This window comes from Madurella fahalii (assembly GCF_045866475.1).
Source record: "Madurella fahalii IFM 68171 DNA, scaffold_1, whole genome shotgun sequence".
Lineage (NCBI taxonomy): Eukaryota > Fungi > Ascomycota > Sordariomycetes > Sordariales > Madurella > Madurella fahalii.
In genome coordinates, this window is record NW_027263971.1 from 7,446,441 (window position 1) to 7,471,889 (window position 25,449).

Below are 25,449 nucleotides of genomic sequence, written 5' to 3' on the forward strand. Positions count from 1 at the left end.
GGATCTAAGGGTAGTAAGACCAGAGTGACTGGGTACGAGCAGTGTATACGTAATGCAGGAGTAGAGTGCTCGTTAGGGGTGGGATGGTGGTCTCATTGAACTCTACCTTCCTTCTAAGCTCTATCTCCTGCCCTCCTTCTTATACCCGTGACAGTATCGCTAGGGCTTACTTCCCCACTCTGCTGCTTTGTCGTCCTCCTTGCTGGTACGCTCCTTCGACGCTTATCTGACGTGTTATTTATGCTATTTCAGGTTAGTACCATTGTTGCTCTGAGGCTCGCTTATGCTGCGGTTCCGAGGCTTCCGGACCGCGTCTCACGCTGGCTCCGCTCAGCCGGTCCTCACAGTCTGGTACGAAGGTTCGGTACTGTAGTCTATGTGGTAAGCCTGGCTATAATTTACGTACGTGTTAGGAGGTTAAAGAATCGTCTGATTCATCTATTTCTGGTTTAATTATTGTTATTTCTGTAATGAGAGCCACGGGGCAAGACCGGGAGAACCGGCCGAATGACGGTGGATGATGTCATTGTACTAGGGTAGATAAGAACCCCGTGGGAAACCTTCTTACGCGGGGAACTTCTGATCTATAAGGATCAGTCTCTGTGTAATTGATAGGAGGTTGTTTACCAAGATATCGCCCGCTGGTCCAGGTCTTTTCGGTATTAAGACATTATGGTCCATCTCCCTCAACGTGTTCCCAGAATAACCCCCTTACAATTTCCTAGTGTTGTAGTTATGTAATTGAGGATAGTTGTGGTGGAGTGGTAGTAAATTCGTGTAAGGAGTTGTTCACAAGTACGTCGAGGGAGTTGGGACACGATGTACCAGTACCGATAAGTTAACGATTAGGGGTAGAAGTCTTTACGAACAGCCTCCTTCTATTGATAGAGACTGATCCTTACGGATCAGAAGTTCCCCTGCGTGTGCAGCTGCCACGCAGAGTTCTTATCTACCAGGTAACGTGACATTATTGTGGAGCATTCGCCCGGTCGTCCTAATTCCGTCAAGAGGCTCTCGTTACAATTCGCCGCTCGTTTATATTCGCCGCTTGCTTATTAAATACGTTATATTACTAAAGAGGACTTCTTCCCCATATTTTATATAGCCTTCTAAACTGCGATAATATACTACAATATTCAAAGAGGTTTTCAAAGTACTAGACTTATTCCTTTTGATCCCGAGAAAGTAATTTTATAGCTTAACATCCGTCTTAATACGCTAATACCCCCCGAACTCGTAGCCTGGTACCGTCTATACCTAGATTTCTAAGATGCTAAATAATGTAAGCGAAGCCTCCTCGTAGTCCAATCTTATCAAGACACGAATTACCTGGCATCAAAATAGCTCCCCAATCGAGATTTTAAAAGCGGTTGATACCCTTATAAAAGGGACATCTAAGATAATATATAAGGTAGCTTTGATATAAGCAGAGATCTGAGACCTTCGGACAGTAAATGAGGTACTAAGTAAGTACCAGAGGGCTAAAAAACAATAGCTACGGGATAAAGGATCGCTTACTATACAGAATGCACAGGATTTACAAGGTCAGAGAGATGTAGATATATAGATCAGGGAGGAAACGCAGGCTAGGAGTAGTCGGAGGCCGAGGACTAAGACGTGTGTACGGCGTTGTAGCAACTGCAGCGAGTCCGGCTACAATTCGCATACCTATCAGGTAGTAGTAGAGACGTCTGAGGAAGACAATTCCGAGTAGTTTCAATTGTTTTAAGCTGTTTTGGTAGAATCATCATAGTTTCTGTTACATAGATGCGATTTTGTAGAACTTTCGGTGATATAACACTTTCGCTGATAATATACGTTAAGTATAACTAATATAATTAAGGTTAAGGGTTTTAACTAACCTTTCGCTCACATATTATCCACTATTGGACAATATACGAAGTGTGTTTGTAATGAGAGCTACGGGGCAAGACCGGGAGAACCGGCCGAATGACGGTGGATGATGTCACTGTACTAGGGTAGATAAGAACCCCGTGGGAAACCCTCTCACGCGGGGGACTTCTGATCCGTAAGGATCAGTCTCTGTGTAATTGATAGGAGGCTGTTCATCAAGATATCGCCCGCTGGTCCAGGTCTTTTCGGTATTAAGACATCGTGATCCATCTCCCTCAACGTGTTCCCAGAACAACCCCTTTACAGTGTTGTCCTTGTCAAAAGGATCAGGTGCTAGTCCAAAGGATCAGGATCACAGGATCTAGTGCGGGAGCCAAACCCATGTACTCTATTGAGCTAAGGAAGACTGGTAGCCAACTGCGCCACTGTGCGGACGTCATCTTGTACGTGTATCTCGTCTATAAAAGGAGCCAACTCTCTAGCAAAGATAGACGGCAGGGGAGAAGAAAAACACAGACAATCAACTCAAGACACACAAAATCCTAAACTGTCATTTCCCAAGATTCAGAGGTGCCGTGTCTCCGACAGTCCTGGCTCATACCTTTCATTGTCTCTGATAGATGAACACAACGCCCGATGATGGTAATGCTAATGCTGCATTTTACCCTTTAGGATAAGTGAGATACGAGGCTCCCGGGCCCAACCACCGGTTGCCACGTATGAGGCTGTGGAATTGTCATCGCCTCCGCAATGGTGTGGAGCCATGGAGTCAGTAAACATATAAAGCATCGGCTCTCCTTCCCTGATCCCTTGGACACACCACACCACCACCACAAGTCTTTCATAGCCCGCACATTTCTTGTCTTCCATGGACGCTCGAGATTTCATTTCCCCACCCCAGACCAAGTTCTTACTTTTCACTCCATCATGCTCGATTTCACAAGCCTTGCGGCAGTCTATTTCTCCGACGCTGGAAAGACGTCTTCTACCAGGATGGCTTCTTGATCAAGGAGTCATTCTATGACTCGGAGAATGGCTAGTACACTATGCCGGATAACATCTTTGCCAACAGCGCTAGAGGACACACACCTATCGCTGCTACTAACTGGCAGAATGGAACGCAGGTATGATTCGTGGAATGGAAACTAGCGCAACTTATTCGCCCTATTAACTTCCCTACAGACTCGTGTATACTTCCTGAACCAGGATGGCAAGTCGTGCCAGGTGCGTCTCTGTTACTAGGCAGCCTTTCTCCGTTACGGGACTAAAACTTGGAGCAGCGACGCCGAACCACTGCCGAAGTCGGAGGCGAAGGAGTTTGGGAGGATATTACAGACTTCCCTTGCTTCCAGCCCGCGGTGAACAGCAAGCTCGCAGCAACACGCACAGACAATAAAAACGCCAATATCCACGTCGTCTACCAGGATGTTGACAACTCCATCAAGGAGCTCGTCTACGAGGACAAGCACAAGCGTTGGCGGAAGCCAACCAGCCTCAAAATCAAGGACGCCAGGATTGGCACCAACCTCTCCATCATCTCGGGCAATAGCGATGTCCGAGCTTTTTTTACCAGAGCGATGACGGTTTCGTCAAAACGCAGTATTCGAACCCGGACACGAATTGGACTTCAGGTACGTGCCGCGGTAATTGCTTTATATTTCTATCACCGTTCAGCCTCTAACCACCAACAGGCAAGATTGAGTCGTATCAGATGGCACCTTTGGCTCCGCTGAGTGCCGTCGTTTGGGGTTATGATGATAACAATACCGAGATTCGCCTCTACTCAGTCGTTCCGGGCACCAACACCATCGCTGAAATGACCTATTCCAAGGGCGAAGGAGGCTGGGACGATGAAACCAACAACACTAGCGAGGTCATCATCACCGACACATTGGCGGCACATTCTGGTGTCGCCGCACTACGCGACCCGTCCTCCGGGTCGATCCATATCTTCTACCAACCAGAGTCCAAGGTCATTGGTCTCTACAGCATCAACAAAACCCAGAGGATTCCTCTCGGAATTCCAGCCACAGGCATGACCAAGGCGGAGCGGCAACGTCAGCTTGCAAATTTCCGAGGATATGGAGCGCCCAGGCCGCCGCAGCCGCGGCGAATAGTCAGCAAGTCGACCAGGGAACTCAGGAGAAGTTGAAAAACTTGGGCGTGTGCCCATCTGGCCATGAGTGGATAAAAGTGCCCGGTGGCTACCAGTGCTCTGCAGGTGGACATACCGTATCAGACGCTGACTTGGTTAGCGTCTGAGTACGGTGCTGACGTCTTTGGAACTGAGACAGTTTGCTCCCCATAGATATATCTAGGTGAGCACAGTGGGATATACATTGAGGAATGCAAGGGACTTCTCCCTGTCCGACTCTGTCTCGAATGTGGGTTCTGCTGTACGGGATCGCTTCCCGCCAGCCACGGCTTTCGTATGCCTAGCCAGCTTCAAACGGAACGGAAGCAGTTGTAAAAATCCGAGGACAGCATTGCCTCACACAACAGCTCGCCATCATATATTCTCACCCTCCTTCTCGGCCATGTGAAAAAGGAGCCCCTCCTACCTACGCTTGCGCAACAATCAAGAGGTAACCCCCGCAAGGTAGACTCTGTTGTTCCATCACCTTCAGGGATTACGTAGAACAAAATGTCATTTCGCTGCGAATCTAGACGCCCGTTTTATCAGCGGGTTCATGGCCATAGAGAGTGTTACTTCTAGCACACAGGGCAACAATTGTTTCTACCCCAGCCAGGTTTATATCTGGTTCATGCAGCTGTCCGATTCTCCGCAAGGCGGGTATTAATTACTTCGCAGCCATCAGAGCCGAACATCCTTCCTCCGGACAGGTGCGCGTCGTAGATCCCACCCCAGCCGCTGCCTCTTCGACGGAAGGGCTCCTTCGACGTGTCTTAGTTGGGTCTGCCACCGGCTAATTTCATTCTCGGTCGCTTCACCAGGACTCGACGTCAGGAACCAAGCAATCCCACGGGGATCCACCGTGGCAACACGCTGTAGATCTGTGCGGAGGATTTGCCAACATTTTATGAAATATTCACATTCGACCTTGTTGTGGAGTCTGTTATACCTACTAGGGATGAGCTTTCTCCAATTCTTTGCAGCATTGCAGGCAGACAGACATACTCAGTTGGTTCAATGGGCTTCAAAAGTGACTTGAAGCACGAGCTCGCAGTCTCGAAATTCAGAACGAATTCATGCGGTCGGATAACGGTCCCCGGAAAGCTGGCTAAACTGTGATACCCTAGCCTGCCGCCGATGTAAAGGAGACAGATCCCCTCGTCGACGGCTGCTTTGAGCTCTGCAGCTCCCATAATCTCCTGCTGTTTGACCAACTTGTCCAGAGCTGCTGTTGTGGCCGCGATTCGCTTTTTAGGTCTGAGGACCTCCTTGCTTTTGTGTTGCCGCTTTCGGATTGTTCTGTCTCGTTCCATTTGAGCTTTGGCATCAACCACCAGATTTTCATACTCCCGTGCAAGCAGAACGAGCGTAATGCGCTCCTCAAACGTGCATGCTCGCATTCTCCGGCGAATGTTCTCGAGTCTGGCGAGTAGCCCTTCCACATTGCTGCTCTCGACGTAACGATCGGTAGTTTCGATGGGTGGAACGAAGCACTGCATCACCATTTGCAGGAGGCGTGCTTTCGTCACCATGCTCAGGTCGCTGTCCTGAAATACGGAAAGGAGGTGCCGATCCCCATGGTGGAACTTTTCAAGGTCCAGGAAGAAGCAGCGGTGTCTATCAGAAGAACAGAGAGGAGGTGGGTCAACTGTCGGATGAGATTGAAGGGTAAGGAGCCCTGCCGTAGCGGGGTCTAACCGCTCCGCTATGCCCTTTCCGGCGAAGACTTGTAGCTGGGACTCCGAAACCCACGTCTCGAGAAGCCTCGTCAAATATCGTGCTCGGAGAGAGACGCTATCGGGGGCGCTATCATCGGAGATCGGCCCTCCTGTCACCAGGTATCTTTCCACCGCCAAGCAACATAAAAACGCAGAGTCTCGGGGATGCCCTCCTAGCTGGAAGAAAGTCAGCCTATTGTGAATAGAGACAAAACAAAGGCGGTCTTGCCTTTTGGGAATCATGGTGGAGCTGGCCCTTCAGTTGGCTCTCGAACTGGGTCTTCCAACGCTTGGCAAGTCCATCATCCAAGTCAACCGAGATAAACTTATCGTGCTTCCAATCGACAACGGCGACGCCCCAGCCGTGTTGGGTCATCGAGATCGGCATGCGACTGCAGCTATCGACCTGCATCGGAACTACGAGACCATTATGTAGGTTTTGGTCGAGCCTCCAGTGCCGCGTCTCAGCATTGGACGGTTGCTGAACGAAGAGACCAGAGCCCTTACAAAGGATCTGCAATAGCTTTACCAAGACCTGGCCGTCCAACAGGCCGCCCGGAAGAAACTGTTCAAGCCTCGCCTCAAAGGACTCCCCACGATCCGTGCAATTGAGCCATTCCGGAGGAAAGTCATGCGTGAGGATGTGATTCATAACTTGCACGATCCGCTCATTTGGCTCCAGGGAAAGGATTGGCATCTTGGTCGGGCGACCTAGATCCATACCTTCGACACCGTCTTCATCCGTCGCAGGCTCATCTATTGTTGGACCGCCCTCTGCGTTGGTCTCTCCGCCATGCTCGGCGCTACTGCTGAGACGGCGACGCCGTTTAGACCGCTTCGCCCTCTTTAGCTCCTCTTTCTCCGAGCCTTCCATCCTCCGCTGGGTCTCTCCGGGACTAAGAAACAAGAGAAGGTCTGCCGGGATGGAATTTTTAGGACACGAGGGAGCGCAAGCGGCACAATGGTAGGATGTCCACCCTGCGTCTGCGTAGTTTACTGCCTCGGCAAGCGTGTAGCCAGCGCTGAATCCGGAATGGTAGGCTCGGGGCATGGTGACCACCAACTCGGATGCTTCCTGGTCGACAATTGTGAACGGAATGCCCCAGCGCGACAAGGTTAACGAAGGCACAAATATCCCGGCATGTCGGACACACTGGTCACAATCCCAGATTATCGTGTCATCTGTCTCCTTCAGCTTCTTCACCAAGGCATCTGCTGCCGACGGGGGAACAACCCTCCATAGCTTCCTTCCTACGTGGAGGTGATTTATAGAATGCAGGCCATAATCTTCATGGTGGTCGGCAAAAGTCGCGCCGAACTTTGGGCCGGATTCGTACGCGTAAGGCCAGTGCAGCCCTGGAATCGAGTATTTGGTCCGCGAAAGCCCGTTGCCTGCTAGCGGCCAGATGGTGCTTCTTTCGGGAAGCCCCGCCGCCGCACGCTGCTCAGGAGTCTCCGCTGGAACGTCCGTCCGGTAGTAGATATCACTTAGGCCGTCATCGCTGCTAAACATTGCTTCGTGACGTTGGACAGCCTCGCGAGCAGACAACGAACAAGGATGGGAATGGCGAAAAACTTGTCTTCCCGGCGGCATATTGACACTGTAAGTTCCGTTGGGCAATGCCTTAATGCGGTAGCCTCTGCAAGGCTTAGCCCTGACCTGTGCCTCCCTGTTCGGAAGTGTCTGTTGCAGCTCTGGGGGAAGTCGAACTTTGAAAGCACCAACCCTCTCCGCACCAAGACTTCGGGCCGAGGCGAGAACAGCTGGGAAATCAAGCCACTGCTCTGCTGAGGGCCGCAACACCAAAACACCGTCGTTAAACTCGTGACCAACCGCGTCTAGGGCGACACCCGAGCGACGTAGTAGTTGAGGAGGTACGTTGATAGGCGGCGTCTCGGTCGTGGGCCCAGGTAGGGCCGCGACAGCTGGCTCTACGATGCTTGGCTCCACGAGGTTTGGCTGCAGGATTCCTGGTTCCAGGACGGTTGACTCCATGGCGCCCGGTTCTGCAATGCTTCGCTTTGTGATGGCTGGCTCTAGGGTATTTAGATTTTGGGTTCCTGCTTCCGCAGGCCTTGGCTCCGCGATTGCTTGCGGGACGCTTGGCTCCGTAGCATTACGCTCCACGACGGTGGTCTCCAAGACAGCTGGCTCTGGGACGTGTGCTTGCTCCGACACTAGAGTATCGCCACTAGAAGCGGCATCACGATTCTCATGCTCGCCCTCTAGAGTCTCGGCGGCGGCGCTAGAGCTGTGGACTGAGATTAGTCGGGTTGCTTCGGCGAGAATGCTCCTGAGGGAATTGAAAATAGGATCTGAATGGGGGACGTTGCTGAGACGCGTCAGAGTTCTTGCCACAGCCTTTGCTTGCTTGAGTTGTGTGACCAAGTTCTCCAGTGCGCCGATAATCTCGTCGAACTCGGCAGATTCGAGGCCCTGAAAGGTACCGGTGGTCCCCATGGTGATCGCATATGGCGAGATATGAGCATAACCGCTCTGGGTTAAACGCTGTAAGGCAGTGAAAAAAACAAAGGGGCGCCAAACGCGGGGTTCACCTAGGTACAGACCCCCCCTCTTTTCAGTATTGAGTACATATCGCCGAAGCGAGATACGAGGGCGTCCAACCAATGGGAGCCGAGAGGGTGACACTCAGAGAAGAATTTCATCTCCGAGTGTCGCCAGCCGCGACGTGATTAGTCTAACTGCAGAGTACCAGTACAAGTGAAACCCCGACGTTACACACAAAGCCCCAAACAGCAATCTTTCAGGCGCCACTTGATGCGCGCTCACGGGCTATGCGTCTCATGGTCGGAGTGGCTATGCCACGCTCAATGGAGTCAGCATCCGAGCGTCTGGTCCCTACCTTACGGAACCTCAACCATTATGAAAGCGACTAACCCGGGAGTAAGAAAAGGCGGAACAAAAAAAAAAAAAAAGTCGGGAAGAGTCGGTCGAGGGCCTATGTGTCATTGTATTTGAGATGGAGGATGAGCCACCTACGTCTCACGGCGTCCCAACACTGGCCAGGGTGTTGGCACACAGGCTTCACGGTCATTTTTGTTCAACTAGGGATTGCAGCAGTTCCGTGGGTATTGACGAGAAGTAGAACACATTCCTCATTACCATGGCAGGCATTCTGCTGGCGTTGGTAGGCGGCTCGCTCCCACAGCATCGAAAGGAGGCATTGTACTGCTCTGAGAAAGGCGAGGGCACTACAAGTATCAAAGAACGGAATGATAACCGGAGCGCCATTGTTGTCTTGGCAAACCAGGATGTAGGTCTCAAGTTCGAATCTCTATGAGAACGGATGGGCACAGGAATTGCTTAGATGATTTGCAGAGAAAGACCTCGGATATTACTTTCATTTTTTTAGCTACACTTCTCATTCACAATCACACTTTAGTTTCACTCCAAAATTTAACAGCATAGCTTTCTCTTCCGGACTATTCTTATCTCTTTAAATCCCATGTCGCGACTTACGCGGCTAAGCCGCCTTTGCCAGCCGAACTGTGATCCCGGGCGAGTGTGACGGCATCTGCCATAGTATTGTCATGCGATGTCATTTGATGCTGGGCCTCTTCATCGCAGCCACACCTCGGCTTGCTACCTCGGTCGTGATAAGTGAGCCACAGTCTACCGACTCAGCTGTAACCGCATCGTCGCTCTATTTACATAAAGCCCTTAACTAACCCTCTTGATTTCCTGACATTGTTCTCATAGCTCAAAACCCTCTCTGCACTTTAATGCCGATAGCGGCGGCGCTAGCGTGGGTTGGCGACGAGGTTATACCTGAATAGAATGAATAAAATAAACTGGCCATCGCCAGTTGCAAAGATGAAGCAGGTTCGCGTCCCGGACTCACCTTGGCCACAAGGAACAATGCTGGCGTCAGAAAATAGTTATGTCTATTTCAGCTGCCCAGCGGTACTGACTGAACCTTTGGTTCCAGACGACCACATCCCTCTGAAAACTGCTGCATATCAATATACACCCAGTTTCAACCTTCAACTCGTCGATGGGGTGTCAGATTGTCGCCAATCATCTCCAAACTAACACCGTACCCTTCTTCTCCTTCGCCATCAGGGTCGTCGGCTAGGAACATCTCCTTCCTGCCACCACGCCAGCGCGCCTCGTTTTCCGTGCGCAAACCGAAGAGGCCGGGGCGGATCTTAACACCAGCGAAAAACACGACGCGCTTTTGACCAACCCAGCTCGACCAACCACTCCCAGTAGAGCCACGATGCCAGGCCATGGTGGGACCTGCCTTTGCGATGCCGGGGGCAGCCAAATTGAAGCCAACGACTACGCGATTGTCGGTGCTCTTCCAGGCATTGATGTGGATATCATCCGACGCATACGTCCAGGTGGCAGCATAGACGCCGTGCTGGCGGGTCTCCGGGAAGCGCGCAAACAGCTGACGTGCATGGCGTTTAAGCCAGACGACAAAGGGATCGCGGAAGTCGAAGCCTTCAGCAGTTACATCGGCATCGCACATGAGGACGGCGCCGAAGTCTCCTGACGTTGAGTACTGCAGCACGCCGCCAACATCAAGTGGCAGTCCCAGAGCAGCGGCACCCACTCCTGCGCTGAGATCAACGCTTGTCTCGGCTACGCCGCTCGCCGTCAGGGGACCGAAGCGCCGTATATCAAGTTCCGACGATTGTACGGGACCTAGCGGCCCGAAGCCGGCTGCCTGAACCCTTGCCGCGTCGCTAAGATCGAGAATGGGGTGCCATCTCTGGTATTCGTCGAGGAAACCTAACATGCCGGGCCGCAGCCGCGAGAAGGGCGCTGGCTCGTACAGTGCGTAGCCGAACCGGTGCTGCCGCATCGCGTCACGATATCGACTCCCCAGGCTTTCGCTCTCGGCTTTCATCATCGGTTTCCTCGCCAAAAGTAGGAAAGTGGATACGGAAAAAAAAATAAGTGACAGGAGTGTCCCAGGCGACGATCAACGTCGTAATTCGTTCGGCTGCATTGCTCAGGTTGCCCGTTGATGCACAGAGAGGATGTGAAGAGAAAAAAAAAAGTCTTTCTCTCTGCTTTGTAGGCCCTGTTCGCGCCATTTCCGGTTGGGCACCAATTGTTTGAATTTGCCACAACAACGAGGACATGCAACGCGACACAACTTGCAGCGCTCCGTTTTGTGCGGCGTGCCTTATTGGACACTTATTGTTACACCCCGCTGGCACTGGGGGGAACTCCGCATATCAGCCCTTGGTTGTCAACATCAGTTCCGTTGGCCTGGAGTGCTGAGTGTGGACCGAGCCCAAACCTGCAGTGCCGAGGCCGAAGAGGGATGATTCCATGGTAAGCGCGGAAGGCGCTAGGGACGAAGACATCGGCTTTCAGCATTTGCTTTCCCCCCCCCCCCCCCCCCCCCAAAAAAAAAAAAAAAAAACAAAAAAAAAAAAACCGGCTGGCCGGCTGGTTTCCAGCGGCTTCACCTGCTAAAAACCTGGTGCCACCATCGCTCACCACCCCTCTCAACGGTTCAAGGGTACTAGGAAGTTTTACCCCATTTTGATTCCGGCACATTCTTCTGGCTACTAGGAAGAGAGTCAAGTCGGCATCTACCATCAGTAAAACCCTAGTCTCTCGTTGTTTTGGTAAGCAACTGTCGCCCTTGTTGCCCATTACGTTCTCAAATGCCAGGTGTGTGCGTGCGTGCGTGCGTGCGTGCTTGTACAGCCGGCACTAGAGTTAGCGGAAAGCTTCCGAATTGTTGGAGAAGAAACGGTATTAGAACGGTGAGAAGAAGGCGAAAATTTAAAATGAACGGTTTGAGGCTTGCTCGAGGTGCGCGCTAAATCATTGCATTGCTTATTAGGTGGGGTTCGAGGATGTGACCGATGGACGCCGCGTAGCGATCTGCCGCTGTCTCTCTCTTTCTCTCTCTCTATTATATGTGTGCAGTGCCTGAATCTTGCTGCAGCGTCGGCCGTCCATATAACTGCCTACATTTTTTTTTCACATACATCCGCTTGCCGCAACTTTCCTGCGTAGCTCCCATCCACGCCTTTCCCAGCGGCTTCGAGCTTGAAGATATTTAGGTTTTTTTTCCAAATATTTTATTCTTCCTGCTGATCTTTAACCACAAAACACGGGTCTTACTACCTGAACACTTCTTTCTCTCAGACTATGCCTTAGAATTCGGCGGCCATGGCTATTGCACCCTCCAAGACGTTCGCGGTACTGGTCGGCATTGATGACTACAGCTCAACACCATACGGCAATCTCGCTGGCTGTGTGAATGATGTCAAATCCGTCAAAGCATTCCTCGTAGGGACGAGCGGCGTTCCTGCCATGAACATCACCACTCTTACATCGCCTCCGCTGATCCCATCTATGACGTTGCCGACGAAGGCCAACCTTCTTCAGGTAGTCGAGAAGGTAGCCCAGCAGGCCGTTGATGCCGGTCCCGACAGTTTATTTTTCTTACACTACTCGGGCCACGGCGGCCGGAAGGCTACAGTTCATCCCAACATAAAAGGCCGCAACACATACGACGAGTATCTTTGCACCCTCGGCGAGGACTTCTTGGACGTCAATGTGGCCGCGCTGCTCAACAAGCTGACCGAAAAGGGGCTCACAGTCCTCGTCGTGCTCGATTGTTGCCACTCGGGCGGTGGGGATCGCATGGCGATGGCAGCTAATGCGGGTCGGCGGCAGGGACTTATCAGGTGCCCTCAAAGCCGAAAGGACCAGTTGAAGTGGGCCAAGCCTGCCGCTCCTGCTGAGCATGAAAACGGCGCCCGTGATGCTGTCGTCAACAACAGCTGGTTCTCGCTCGGCCGGGCCCATAACTTGCTCGCAGCCTGCCAGCCAACCGAGCTCGCATCAGAGTATCTGGATGATAACAAGAAACCTATCGGCTTCATGACATACTTTCTCGTCCGGGCCCTCGGAAATCTCTGGGGCTCGAGAGAGCCTGTCACATACGGAGTGCTCACCGAGCACCTCCAGAGCCTCTGTCGGCCGCCAGGCCAAGTGGGCATCCAGCAGCCCATGCACCTCGGCGAACACCGTCGCGTCCTTTTTGGCAAGCAGAACGTCGAGGAAGCCACGGACGTGGGACTCCAAGCTGGGATTACCGAGGTCAATGGCAGAACAATCACGATCAATAGGGGATCCGCACACGGCCTAGGCCTTGGGGATATCTTGTCGCTCTTTCCGCCAAACCAGGGTCGGTTTGGTGCCGTCGCCGACGAGGCGCCGCAGGTCGCCGTCGCCCAGGTCTACGAGATCCATAGCCTGCAGGCCAAGGCGACTGTCCTGGATCCCCCAAACGGGCTCGGGCCGCAGGTTGCCATCGTCCCCGTTGCGGGCTGGTTCGCTCGTCTGAAGCAACGAGGCAAGCTTCCCGTCGTCGAACTTGTCCAGTCAAGCACCCAGACCAAGGACGCAGTTGCGCGCCTGGAAGCGGCTTGGAAAGCGCTCATCTCTGGACCGGTAGGACCCCTCTTCACTCTGAGCTTGCCTTCCTACCCCGTCACCGCCCCAGTCGCTTCGCCAACACTTCGCCTGCAAATCACACACCACGACGACGGAGCCAGCCTTGGCTACTTCACAGGCAAGGGTGAGGCGCTGGATCACATCCCCCCTGTGCGCCTCGACGATGTCGCCCTCGTGAACAAGCTGGCCTACCTCATCCCGCATCTGTGTTCGTACCTGCGTCTGGCCGACCTCGCCCCAAAACGCCCCTCTAACAAACCCGCATACCAATTCAGCATCCAAAATATCCGGGATCCGGAGCCCAACAAGCCCGGGTTGGGCTACAAGTTCACATTCCGCAATCGGACCACCAGCTCGCTGTTCATCACTCTTTTCAACCTCAACCCTGCGTATGGGGTCGACCAGCTAATCCCGAGCCAGGCTGGGAGCAGCTGCGAGGTGGGTCCGTCAGAGAGCATCGAGGAGACCGGCCCCATCACAGTCCCCGCATTGCTGGCCAGAGAGTCGAGGCAGCCGGGCTTTCGCATGCGCGACCTCTTCAAGCTTATCGTTACGACAGAGCAGGCCCTGTTTCGCCATTACATCCAACCCCAACTCACCGGCTGGAACCCGCCGGACAGAGGCCAGCTCAGGGAGGCTAGCCACCAGCGTAATGCTAGCGCCCTAGGGCCGACGCCTGATGACTTTTGGGTCGAGCTAGGCTCGATCGTAACCACCGATGAGGATCTTGGGACCGCAAATAGCAACGACGCTCACGGGGTGGACAACGATGATGCTGAGGGCCAAGTTGGGCCCTCTGCAGTTGCTCCTAGTACGAAAATAGTATGGTTCGAGAGGCAGCTCCCGGGATGGGACTGATGGATTTTGTGTATTTCGAAACCGTCATGAATTTCGTACAAGTTGATCAACCAAATGCAACGCGGCATCTTTAATTTCCCCGCTTTAACCCTCAAAAGCAGAGTGCAGCGTTGTCTGGGGTAGGGGTGAAGTGCTCTAGGTAGGCAGGGATTTCTACGAGATGAGAAACGTCAAATTGAGATAAATTCCATTCCAATTGATCATTTGGGGATCTGGATTCGGCCGCACACTCCCACCACCTCCCATCCCACCTTCCCCCAAATGCTGACGATGGCACCAGACGAATACGTAGCGCAGCTGTGCACGCATCCAGACGCTAAACCGGATCTGGCACCTTCGTGGACCGTGCTAGAGAGAGGAGAATAACAGTACCCAGCTAGATAATTTGAGAACATGCAGGAGGTGCGCTGCTGTTGCGATTCGGTTAAGTCAAGCATTGCTTGGCAAGTATGGGCGGGGTCAAGTCGGGCATGTCGGTTCAGTGATGAGCGGCTAATGCGGTTCACATCAGCGCCTGGTTGAAAGAAGTCCTCTTTTATGCAAGGTGCAAGAACAAAAAGCCTTCCAGGTTGCCGACCTTTTGACATACTGACTGGTTCAATTTGGCTGTGCTTGCAGCAAGGTTGGTTTTGAAGCAATTTGGGATATGCCGACTTGCGCATAAAACGCGTCACAACGATTGGGCTCGAAGAGGAGGGGGGGGGAGGGGTGGCTGGATGTGGATGGGCCGCCTGCATCGACGGCAGATAAAGCTTGGAGGGAAAAGGATAACCCAACTTTGCGTAGCCCACCGAACTTCAACACAGCGTGGGACAGTAACCCCCTCGTTCATTACTGACCACTCAATGCACCCAGCCACGAACCAGAAACCACCACCGAGATAAGCTGGCGCATCTTCGTGCAGTGATTGAACCGGCAAGGGGAAAGCAAAGTCGTGTTTATTCGCCGCGCCCCGCGGTTTTGCTCATTTTTGTCATGTACGTGACGTGATGCAAAGATAGATCACCCCTGTGGTTCTAACCATGTCCTATTCCAGGGAGAGATGGTAGGGCTATACAGGGATTGTACCCGGAAGTCAGGCAGAGCCTGGTGGAGAGCCGGGAACAATGTCAGCCACCGCAACTCTCTTGTTTCGAGGCACCATGATGGATGGAGGGGACACAGGAAAGAGGGGAAGGGCGCGATAGCTCACAGGTTATGAAAAAGACTCACTGTGAGCTTTGCTTGATGTGGAAAAAGATCCGTCTACCTTTTTCTGCCTCTCTTCGATTGACCGCCAAACTATCATCGAGTTCCTATACTACTTTGTCGCCCTGAAATATTGTCACGAATCCACAGGCAATTTCTCTCCAGCAAGATTAAGCCCCCCCCCCCTCCCACAACGCTGAAATGGCTTTCGTCGGTCCTGCGCATAGGCTGCAAGGCGTCTATTGCCACGAGCATTGGACACCCATCGGATATCCTCTGCTGAACTCCCGTTACGACTACTTTGTGCAGGATTGCTCGGTCAAGGCCACGCTTACCGAAACATACCAGGCTCAGACCAACGTTGAGCGCCAAGTTTCGTACCTCTTTGAGGTCCCGCCCGAGGCATCCGTGATTGGGTTTACCGCCCAGGTTGGAAATTCCCGAATCAAGGCTATCGTTGACGAGAAGAATCAAGCGAACGAGAAATACCAACAGGCTGTCAGGGCAGGCGACCAGGCATGGAAGCTTGACAAGATCAACGACGAAGGTGTGAGCTCCCTTCTCTGCCTGCTATTTTGCATGGCACATAAAAATGCGGCGCATTTTGCTAAATCTCAGTCTCACATCGCAAAGTCTTGCAGCTCAGCTTGGGCAATGTTTCTCCGAATTCTTCCCTCAAAATCGAGTAAGTTCGCTTCCCACAAAACCTGGGCTTTCTTGCTTTTATGCAATTTGATCTCCTTTCTGCGTTTTCTCATTTTCCCCCATGCCTGTTGGTGTCCTTTGCCTGGTCCAACTCACCAACGACAACAATCTTCGGTTATTAGAGTGAAATACGCCTATCTGATTTCGAGCGATACCCTGGAAGATTCTGTTCGTCTTCTCATCCCTGTCGGCCTAGCGTCTCGCCCCAACGCGAATCCAGCTGTTACAACAACCATTCCCACTGCGCCTACGGGGAGCAATGCGGTGGTTATCAATGTTGGAATCGAAACTGTGGGCGGGGCCAAGGTTCTGAACCTCACCTCGCTCAACCACCATGCCTCGATCACGCCTGGATTCTCCAGCAAGGAATCGTTCGCAGGCCTGACTCCAGTACAGCAGGGGGATAAATTCGACTCTGGAAAGGCCTTTGTCGAGTTCGCGAGCGACAAGTTTCTGAAGGAACACTTCGTTCTGGTCTGGTTCGTTCCCATGATCGATCAGCCCCGTTGCGTCATGGAACCGCTCGACCTGTCAGCTGGCGTGCAAGGACCAGAGACTTCGGCCTTTGCTCTCACATTGGTCTCCAACGTCGCCCTGGATCCGGAAGAACAAGGTACGCTCCCACCAGAGCCGTTCGGCTTATTAGCGCCGGATTGAAGCCATGCGCTAACACACGTTCTCACGAATGATAGAATACATCTTCCTCATCGATTCGAGCGGGAGCATGGCTGGATCGCGAGCCCAGACTGCCATCGACGTCGTGAAAGCCATGCTTGCCAATCTCCCGAGGACGAAGAGGTCTACATTCAACATTTACCGGTTCACCACTTCAGCGTCGTCTATTCTCGCTGGGGGGCAAAGCATCGGATACGACACGAAGAATGTGAACGATGCCATCGCTCGACTGCGGCCGCAGGCGTCCGGAGGCACAAACATCAACGAAGCAATGAAAACCGTGCTGGCCGCACGCGATGTCGCCAAGCCTCGCTGTTCGATCATTGTCATCACCGATGGACTGGACGGGGGCGTAGCGTCCGCGACGCATACCGTTCAAAGTCACGCCACCAAGGCAGCGGCCGACTCCAAACTCGTGCGAGTTTTTGTTCTGGGCTTGGGAGACTATGTCTCGCGCAGCATGTGCGAAGCCCTGGCTCGGGCTGGCTTGGGTGCAACGGCCTATATCAGCGACTCCAAGCACCAGAGCAATGACAACCGGGATGCAAAGGCTCAGACGTTGATCAATTCCATCAACCGCGCCCCGATCCGCGTTAGATCGGTCAGCTGGGGAATGACCCCTGTTGCCCTGCCTGGCCAGCAAGTTGCCAGCGGCAATTACCAGATTTGTCGACCTCAGCCAAACTTGCAGCAGGTGGGCGCAGCCGCCAAAGGGGATAACCTCCCTCCTCCCAGGGCGATTCAGCAGGCTCCGCAACCGGGGACCATGTTCTGGGCCATCCGAAGCTACTGGTACGCCATCATTCGCGGCCGACCTGCTGCTGGCGAGCAGCTCAAGGTCAGGATTCTGTACGACATTCCTGGCCACGGGGGTCTCAAGGCCATCGAGGTTGATGTCAACTACGCCCGACGCGGAACCATCTTGCACAGTCTTGCCGCACGGGCACTGATCCAGACCCTGGAAGACAAGGCGCCCTCCATCACCAACCCCACCGACAAGTACTGGGACGAATGCGAAATTGTCCGACTCGGCAAGACTTACAGCCTATCAAGCACACAAACGTCCTTTGTGGCCACGACGAATGGGGTAGGCACCGTCACGTACGCTGCCGGCAGCCCGGCTCGCGGTGGCCAGAGGTACTCGTCAGGCGCTGCTCTGGGCGAGGCATCCGACCTCACCTTCGTAAGCGCGCACGTTCCTGCCGCTTCATCCCAACGGGCGGCATTCTCTTCCACCTTGGCAGTGCAAGGAAAGGCACAGCTAGCCCGGTCACCTAGTGGCCAGCGCGGAGGCGATGTTCGGTCGCGGGCGCAGGTGCAAATGCTTTTAGCGGATGGGCTTCCTCCCGCTGCCGCCACTGCGGAGCCCTCTTCCGCAAGCGATCCCGGAGCGGATGGCGGCCTCTCGGGCATGCTCGCTGCCCAAGATTCCCAGGGTGCCTTTGAGGCTAGCACCGTGGAACGACTCGCCTTCCCGAAGACGGGCATCCCCGCTGTCCCCGCTTTCCTTGGCGTCCTCGAAGGCCGTCAGCACGCCAAGGATCTGATCTGGGCTGCTATTTGCGCCATTGCGTTTTTGCAAACCAAGCACGCCGATAGGAGGAGCGAATGGGCCCGCAGCGCAGCCCAAGCCGAGGCATTTGTCAAGCAAACGCTCCACTGCATTTTCGGCGTCGACGACGACACTCGGTTCAAGAATATTTTTGACAACTCATTAAATGAAGCACTCATTCAGTTCTATTGAGCGAGAAAGATGGTGTCTTGGCGGACGATTAAAAGGGGCTAATTATGCAAGGGCTATAAGCCAGGTGGAATTGTGGAGACGGAAAAGGAGCACACGCCTCCTACAGGTGAGTCCGCAAAAAAGCTGGAAAAGGGATTGAATATGGGAACCTCTGGGAAGGGTGTTGGAGTTGCGGAATTTAGGGCCGTGATGATAGTTTGTGCCTCTAGTCAGCTGCACCCCTGCACACGCGTTGCTTTCCTTTGCGGTTCAAGAAACTCGTGTGAGATTTGTTACCCCTCAGCCAACCGCCACCATAAGGCGGGCCACAATGGAGGCAATTGAGTTGCCCTCTGGCTATGGGTAGATTAGGCTGTGCCGGCTTACCACCTGTTCAGGATGGAAACCTTTCTTGGGAGAAATAAAAGGTCTTTACTTTCCTGAACTGGTCATAATAACTTTTGTTAACATATCTCGCGCGTCTTGGGGGGAAAGAAAATTTCTAGATACCACGGTCTTCAAGTGATTGCTTCTCTTTGTTGCTAACGAAAGAAAACAGGGTTGTTAGACTTGAGAAGAAATGGGGGGGCGTCCAGCTAAACTTTAGAAACCTGCTTAACGTATTTGATAAGCGAGCGGCGAATATAAGCGAGCGGCGAATTTTCCCCGCGACGCGAACACTCTCTGTCAGATAAAACGCAGATTTAGCATCCTACGACTAACAATCGTAGAGCTCCCCACCTTTTGGGTGTTTGGTGTAGTTGGTAGTTTGCGACACTCTCTACCTTCAATCCTCAATTCTACCACAACAAGCCATAGCTACCCCCTCAAAAGAAGCCAGGATACTCTTGGCTCTCAAATCGATCCAAAACAGCAAAAAAACCAATGTTCTTTCCACAGCCAATATCTACAACGTTCTAGAAACAACACTTCGCTATCGACGCACTGGTCGGCCTTCACAACGCGATATACCAGCTAACTCACACAAACTTACGGATCTAGAGGAGAGTACGATTGTTCAGTATATAAGTGAGCTCTATATACATGCATTTCCTCCTCGGCTTTGTTTTATAGAAGATATGGCCAACCGACTACTATGCGAACGCGACGCCCCCCCTATCGGCAAACGCTAGGCTCACAACTTTGTCAAACGCCAACCAGAACTCCGGACGCGTTTTATATGTAAATACGACTACCAAAGGGCTAAATGCGAAGATCTAATAGTTATTCGTAAGTGGTTTGTACTTGTATATAATACTAAAGCTAAATATGGTATCCTTGACGACGATATATATAACTTTGACGAGACTGGGTTTATGATAGGTATGATAACTATCGGAAAGCACGGCACCTCTGAATCGTGGGGATATAACAGTTGAGGATCTTGTGTATCTTTTCTTGATTGTCTTCTTATGTTGATTGTATTCATTGTGTCCTCTCTCTCTACTAGAGAGTTTGCTCCCTTTATAGACGAGATATACGTATAAGATGATGTCTGTATAGTGGTGCAGTTAGCTGTTAGTCTTCCTTAGCTCAATAGAGTACATAGGTTTAGCTCCTACACTAGATCCTGTGATCCTAATCTTTTGGACTAGCACCTGATCCTTTTAATAATTACCACTAGTATAGTAGTTACTACCTCTGATAGCTTTAGCAAGGCTAAAAAGATCTAGCCTAGTAATCGTAAGTGGGCTACAGTTATCCAAAGAATAAATACTTAAGGCTAAGCTATCCTACCATTCATCCTTTTAAAAGAGAAATATCACTAGGAGAGCTAATATCGAGAGTGTAGTCTTCCAGCTACCTAGTATATTGGTACAACCGATAACGGTTGAACTACTAATGAGAAAGGCCTAGATTAGATTCGGTATTTCGATCTTCATACAGCATTCCGTACAAAAGGCAAATACTAGCTCCTAGTCCTCGACAGCCACGAAAGCCACTACTCTGACCAATTCGAAACCTACTACTAAAAATACAGTATTATTATGCTTTATATGTCTATATACTCCTCGTACCTCGTCCAATCATTAGATGTTGGTTGTTTTAGGCTATTGAAGAGAGTTTACGGCTAATAAATCGAGGAACTTATATATATATATATATCATATATATTACTAAGTTGGAATGCCTTTATACGTTTAAAGAGGCATTTTTTACCTCCTTTACCGATAAGAATATCCAAAACGCCTTTGCTGGAGCTGGTCTTATACTGTATAACCTAGAAAGAGTGATTTCTAAGATGGATATACAGCTCTGAACTCCAACTCCACCAGCCTTAAGCTCAGATACAGTACTACCTTGGCTATCCCAGACGCTATAGAACCCCCGAGAAGCTACTTCATAGACAGACCTTATTAAAGGCTGGATATCTAACTATTAAGACAGTTCTCTAACATCTATACTTACTGCTATAGACCAATTAGCCAAAGGTATAATGGCCGTAATACACGAGGTAGCTCTTTTGTATACAGAGGTCTCTTTACTACGTAAGGCCAATGAGGAGCTTAGTAAGAGACGGAGGGCCAAAAAAACACGTATGCGGCTTGGAGGGTCACTTACTGTACAAGAGGTACAGGATATACTGGACTAGAAGGCTGTGGATGAGTAGTTAGTCTAGGAAACACGGCCAAATGGTCGTAGTGTAGGGGAGTCTGGTACGAAGGTTCAGTGCTATGGTCTGTGTGGCAAGCCTAGCTATAATTTACGTATGTGTTAGAAGGTTGGAGAATCGTCTGATTCATCTATTTCTGATTCAATTATTATTATTTCCTAGTGTTGTGGTTGTGTAATTGAGGATAGTTGTAGTGGAGTGGTAGTAAATTCGCTACTCGCTTATATTTGCCGCTCGCTTATCAAATACGTTATCCTCCCGCCGGAATTACATGTCCCATGAAAATTCCCCCTAATCGTCGTAGTTGTCATCAGAAGAATCTGTCAAAAGGGTCAGGCGCTCGTCCAAGGATCAGGATCACAGGATCTAGTACAGGAGTCAAACCCATGTATTCTAGTCAGCTAAAGCAAGCTGGCAGCTGACTGCGCCACTGTATAGACGTTATCCTGTACGTGTATCTCGTCTATAAAGGAGTAAGCTCTCTAAGGGAGACGAGGAAATGAAGACGGAGGACAATCCACACAATCAAGAAAAGACACACAAATCCTCAACTGTCATTTTCCCAAGATTCAGAGGTGCCATGTTTCCGACAGAATTATCATCATCATCGTCATCGTCTGAGCCACAACTGTCACTGTAGTACTCATCCCTCACCGGCACACCAGTAGGGCCTTTATTAATATAGGAATAAGCCCCAACATATTGCTTAACAGCTTACACATTGTGTCTAGTCTCATTTGTCCTCCAGTCAGTGGAGCCAAACGCGGCAATCGCAACATCTAATGTCTTGTTAAAGTGGTTGCTCGAATCAAGCATCTGCCCGGCCTAGAACAGCTTTATACCGCGACCGAAGAGTCTTTGCCATTCAGCTGCGCTGTCCTGGGGCAGGTATATGGTCGTCTTCCTGGGATATCACGACATGATGAAGCTCTTGTCTATAGTGGAGAGGCGGGTATTCAACGTAGCGGAAAACCCGTCCTCGTTCAACTCCAGAGGGAAAGAGTAAATCATAATGGAGTTTGGATCGAAGACGCTGAACTGGGTTTACGTATTGTTATACTTGTCAATGACGTTCATCCGCGTTATGGACTCAGACTAGCCGAAATTATTCCTGTAGAAGTCCAGGACAGCTCTACTCTTGGTTTTGGTTTACCCACTGACTAACGGTAATAGCAGCTCTTTCGGATACTGTTAGTTGCTGTAGAAATAGGGCTCTATGACCCCGTCTTCGTCTCTAGCACTTCTTGTACAGCCTGTTGCAAGCCTCTTGGACTAGGGAGCTTAGTAGACATCTCACGGTCTGTAGGCTTTGCTTAGACTATAAAAGAGAGGTCTATAGCCAGGCTTCGAAGTCTGTAAGCCTCTTATTGAGATACAGGTCTGGTGGTAGTACCTAAGTCTCTATCTTAAGGTTCTGGGTAAGGGTAGCTTTATAGACTCTTACTACTACTAGGAAGCTTCTTATCTAGGCTTTAGTAAGTCTAGCTACTATATTCTGGGATTAGTCGTTGACTGTTATAGGCTAGTAGTAGTTAGTAGCTCTAAATGCTATAGTACTCTGGATATACTTAGTATAGACCTTCTTTGCCTAGATTAGTCTCGGTTTCTAGGTCTTAGCTGCTATCTTGGATAGAGCAAAATCCTAGGTTTTCAGCTTTTCTACTACTTTTGACTCGTATGTCCTCTAGTTAAATCTCTAATTAAGTCACACCCCTAAGAACTTTGTACTAGGCTTTACTTCGACAGTTATATAACTCTGTTTAGTTGGGTAGGCTAGTTGTAAGATATTGGTTTAGTAGGTTCATCCTTTTTTGAAGTAGACTAGTTTGCTTTTTTATAGGGTAAACTCTATACTATAGGTTTTCACCCACTGCAAGCAAGTTATCTAGGCTCCTTCTAGCTGTCTACAGTTTGTTTTTAGACTTTTTCCAAAGGCTAGAAGATTTATATCATCCGTAAAACCCATTAGGCTGATATCTAGATACTCTTTCCCTAATATCTTATACAACGAAGCTATATAGAGAATAAAGAGGATAGAGGATAGGAGTAAACTTTGTAGTACCCTAGCTTTGATGGTAGATTGTTAGGTCTGTTGGTTATCAAAGAAGAGTATAGCCTTGTGATTTATAAGCTAAACCTTTACCTAGTAGATTAGCCACCAGAGGAATCCCTAACTTCGAAATGTGGTAAGTAATCGGGTATAGTAGACTCTGTCAAAGACCCCTATAACATTCAGTTACAGTAGGGAGGCCGAAACTTGTTATCTCTAAACCCTCTATACTTAGACTACTACCGCCAGATTACTAGCTCTATTGACCTATTTTCCCGGTTCCTCATTTGTTCGTTAGGCAGTAAGCTATATGCTTCAGCTACCTCAGTAACTCTCTTTATAATCACTGCTTCGATTATCTTCCCAACGGTAGATAGCAAGGAGATTGGCCTGTAACCTCCTAGAGTACAGTAGTTAGCTGGCGTTTTTCCGAGCTTTAGAAGCATTATAGCAGTAGATTCCTTAAATCTCCTAGGAAACTACTCCAGTTCAAAGGATCTCTGAATTAGAGGTGTTGGAATCTTGTAGAGTGGCCACCTACAAACCTTAAATAGGCTAGTAGGTAGGTAGTCATTGCCTAGAGCTTTCCAAAACGAGGTCTTTGATAGGATCTCCCTAATATCTTTAGAGATAACGACTTTGCTGACTTCGAACCTCAGCTCCCAGAGTTAGATTAGGTTTAAATCTTAGATATCTGATAAGTTAGCTGGTGAGTTAGGAAAGAAACGTTCAGCCAAAGTCGTAGCCTTCTAAGTATGAGTTATCAGGATAAACAGGTTGCTTAGGTCTTTGAGAGTTGAGAGCCTTGGGGATTTACCTAGTTTGAAGCTTCTATACCTAGCTCATCGTTCGAACTTCTAGAATAAGTCTGTATCATTAGTAGTTACTTGTAGGGTAGTTCTCTACATCTTTGTCTTTGCTTCCTTAACAGCTTTCGAGAAGTCCTTAAGCCTCTAGTTAAGTTAGGTTTTATTGTAGTCTGACAGCACCTCCTTAACTAGTTGTTCAGCTTATCTAGCCTTCTATGCCTTGTTTTGAACCTTGAGAGTCCACTAAGAAGCCTAGAACTGTTAATATATAAGCTTAGAAAATATAAAAAGAGCTATATATAACTCTAAGTTATAACTCTAACTCTAAGCTAATATCCTCTTGGCAATACAAGTGAGTCCATATATATTGCAATTCATTTAATTGACTTTGAAACAGAATCAGGAAATTGAAATCTAGGTCTATAGAACTAAAATGTATGAAACTAGGCTCTATAGAACTAGATCTAAGGCACCTATACCATACTGGGTCAAATACTGATCCGGATCGCTGTGATCTGTTACGGATCACAGTGATCAATATCTGTGCCCATACGATAGTTTCGTATCTCTGTACCTAGAACCTAAACCTGAAACTATGGATCCGGATCACTGTGATCCGATATGATCAAACGTGATCTATATGCCCAGACCCATATCCGTGGATCTGGATCCCAGTAGTTCAATGCAAGGAAATAAGGATAAGAGGGAGTTTCGCCCTCGTCTCCAAATCCTGTATAGTAAAGCAACGAGTGATGTCTGGCACGTAGATATATACAATCAAAAAACACGATCAATTGCACTTACTTTAAAAAAACGCTTTGTACTTGAGATTTGAACCCTGAATCCTATCTTTGTCAATCTTCCTACCTACCACTGTACTTGCCGACCGTATTCTCTATTGCAAGAGTCTCCTGCTCTCACAGGTTAAGTAGTTCTATCCTAATCTTCCGCTTCTCACCTTACCCTGTGCTAGGTAAAAAGAAGGTCTGTACCTCTTGACAAAAACACAATAGATGTCCCGATAGCCATCTATTAGAGACCTAAGGAGATTAGAGTCTCTATAAGCTTATAGGAGATACTTATACTACTAGGTAGATTCTCGAGACTTCCTACTTCTTCACCTCATGAATCTATATACGTCTAACTCTAGCTAGCTTTAACTAGTCTCTATTCTAAATCGGTTATACTTTTCCTCCCTAAAGTAACCTAATAACGTAGTATCTAGTTAGGATAACCTCTTATATACTTATCATACTATTCCGGCCTTCTTATTCTTTAGTTCTCGAGCTCATCTCTATAGCTTCTTTTATATTAAACGTCTTATATATATCCTTCTCGCTATAGAGTACGTCGGGATTATCTTGAATAAAGCTTTATAGCGATCTCCTCGCTGATCTGAGATCTGTCCCTATCTGGGTTAGCAATGACCGGAGAACGAGAGAGCACTATAGTACTGGAATAGACGAGGCTGAAACCTCCTATACTAATCTTACAGTCTATATAATACCTATCAGCAATAAGAATATTCTAAGAGGTATATAAGTAGTTTCTATTATATATTTAAAGGCCAGAATATAATACCTTTATTTTAAGATAATAATAATAGCTATGAAATAAAGCAGGCATCTAGAAGCTTATAATAAATACTCTTATTCCTATCGAGAT

At 49.8% G+C, this 25,449-nt stretch overlaps 5 protein-coding genes across 5 annotated transcripts; 3 read left to right on the forward strand and 2 right to left on the reverse strand.

Moving 5' to 3' along the window:
* Positions 1-2,900: 2,900 nt before the first annotated feature.
* On the forward strand, positions 2,901-4,006 carry MFIFM68171_02147 (uncharacterized protein; the record flags this gene model as incomplete). The annotated part of the gene is made up of 5 exons (XM_071057569.1): positions 2,901-2,978; positions 3,037-3,078; positions 3,135-3,407; positions 3,455-3,485; positions 3,546-4,006. 5 exons carry the CDS (start codon positions 2,901-2,903, stop codon positions 4,004-4,006), a joined length of 885 nt encoding a protein of 294 aa, XP_070913670.1.
* A 1,893-nt stretch (positions 4,007-5,899) lies between these two features.
* On the reverse strand, positions 5,900-8,167 carry MFIFM68171_02148 (uncharacterized protein; the record flags this gene model as incomplete). The annotated part of the gene is made up of 1 exon (XM_071057570.1): positions 5,900-8,167. The coding sequence occupies one exon, from the start codon at positions 8,165-8,167 to the stop codon at positions 5,900-5,902; it is 2,268 nt and encodes a 755-aa protein (XP_070913671.1).
* A 1,537-nt stretch (positions 8,168-9,704) lies between these two features.
* Positions 9,705-10,583, reverse strand: MFIFM68171_02149 (uncharacterized protein; the record flags this gene model as incomplete). The annotated part of the gene is made up of 1 exon (XM_071057571.1): positions 9,705-10,583. The coding sequence occupies one exon, from the start codon at positions 10,581-10,583 to the stop codon at positions 9,705-9,707; it is 879 nt and encodes a 292-aa protein (XP_070913672.1).
* A 1,286-nt stretch (positions 10,584-11,869) lies between these two features.
* MFIFM68171_02150 (uncharacterized protein) lies at positions 11,870-14,020 on the forward strand (the record flags this gene model as incomplete). Its single annotated transcript, XM_071057572.1, has 1 exon — positions 11,870-14,020. The coding sequence occupies one exon, from the start codon at positions 11,870-11,872 to the stop codon at positions 14,018-14,020; it is 2,151 nt and encodes a 716-aa protein (XP_070913673.1).
* Positions 14,021-15,409: 1,389 nt separating this feature from the next.
* On the forward strand, positions 15,410-18,332 carry MFIFM68171_02151 (uncharacterized protein; the record flags this gene model as incomplete). The annotated part of the gene is made up of 4 exons (XM_071057573.1): positions 15,410-15,755; positions 15,842-15,893; positions 16,036-16,526; positions 16,606-18,332. The coding sequence occupies 4 exons, from the start codon at positions 15,410-15,412 to the stop codon at positions 18,330-18,332; spliced, it is 2,616 nt and encodes an 871-aa protein (XP_070913674.1).
* Positions 18,333-25,449: the final 7,117 nt, after the last annotated feature.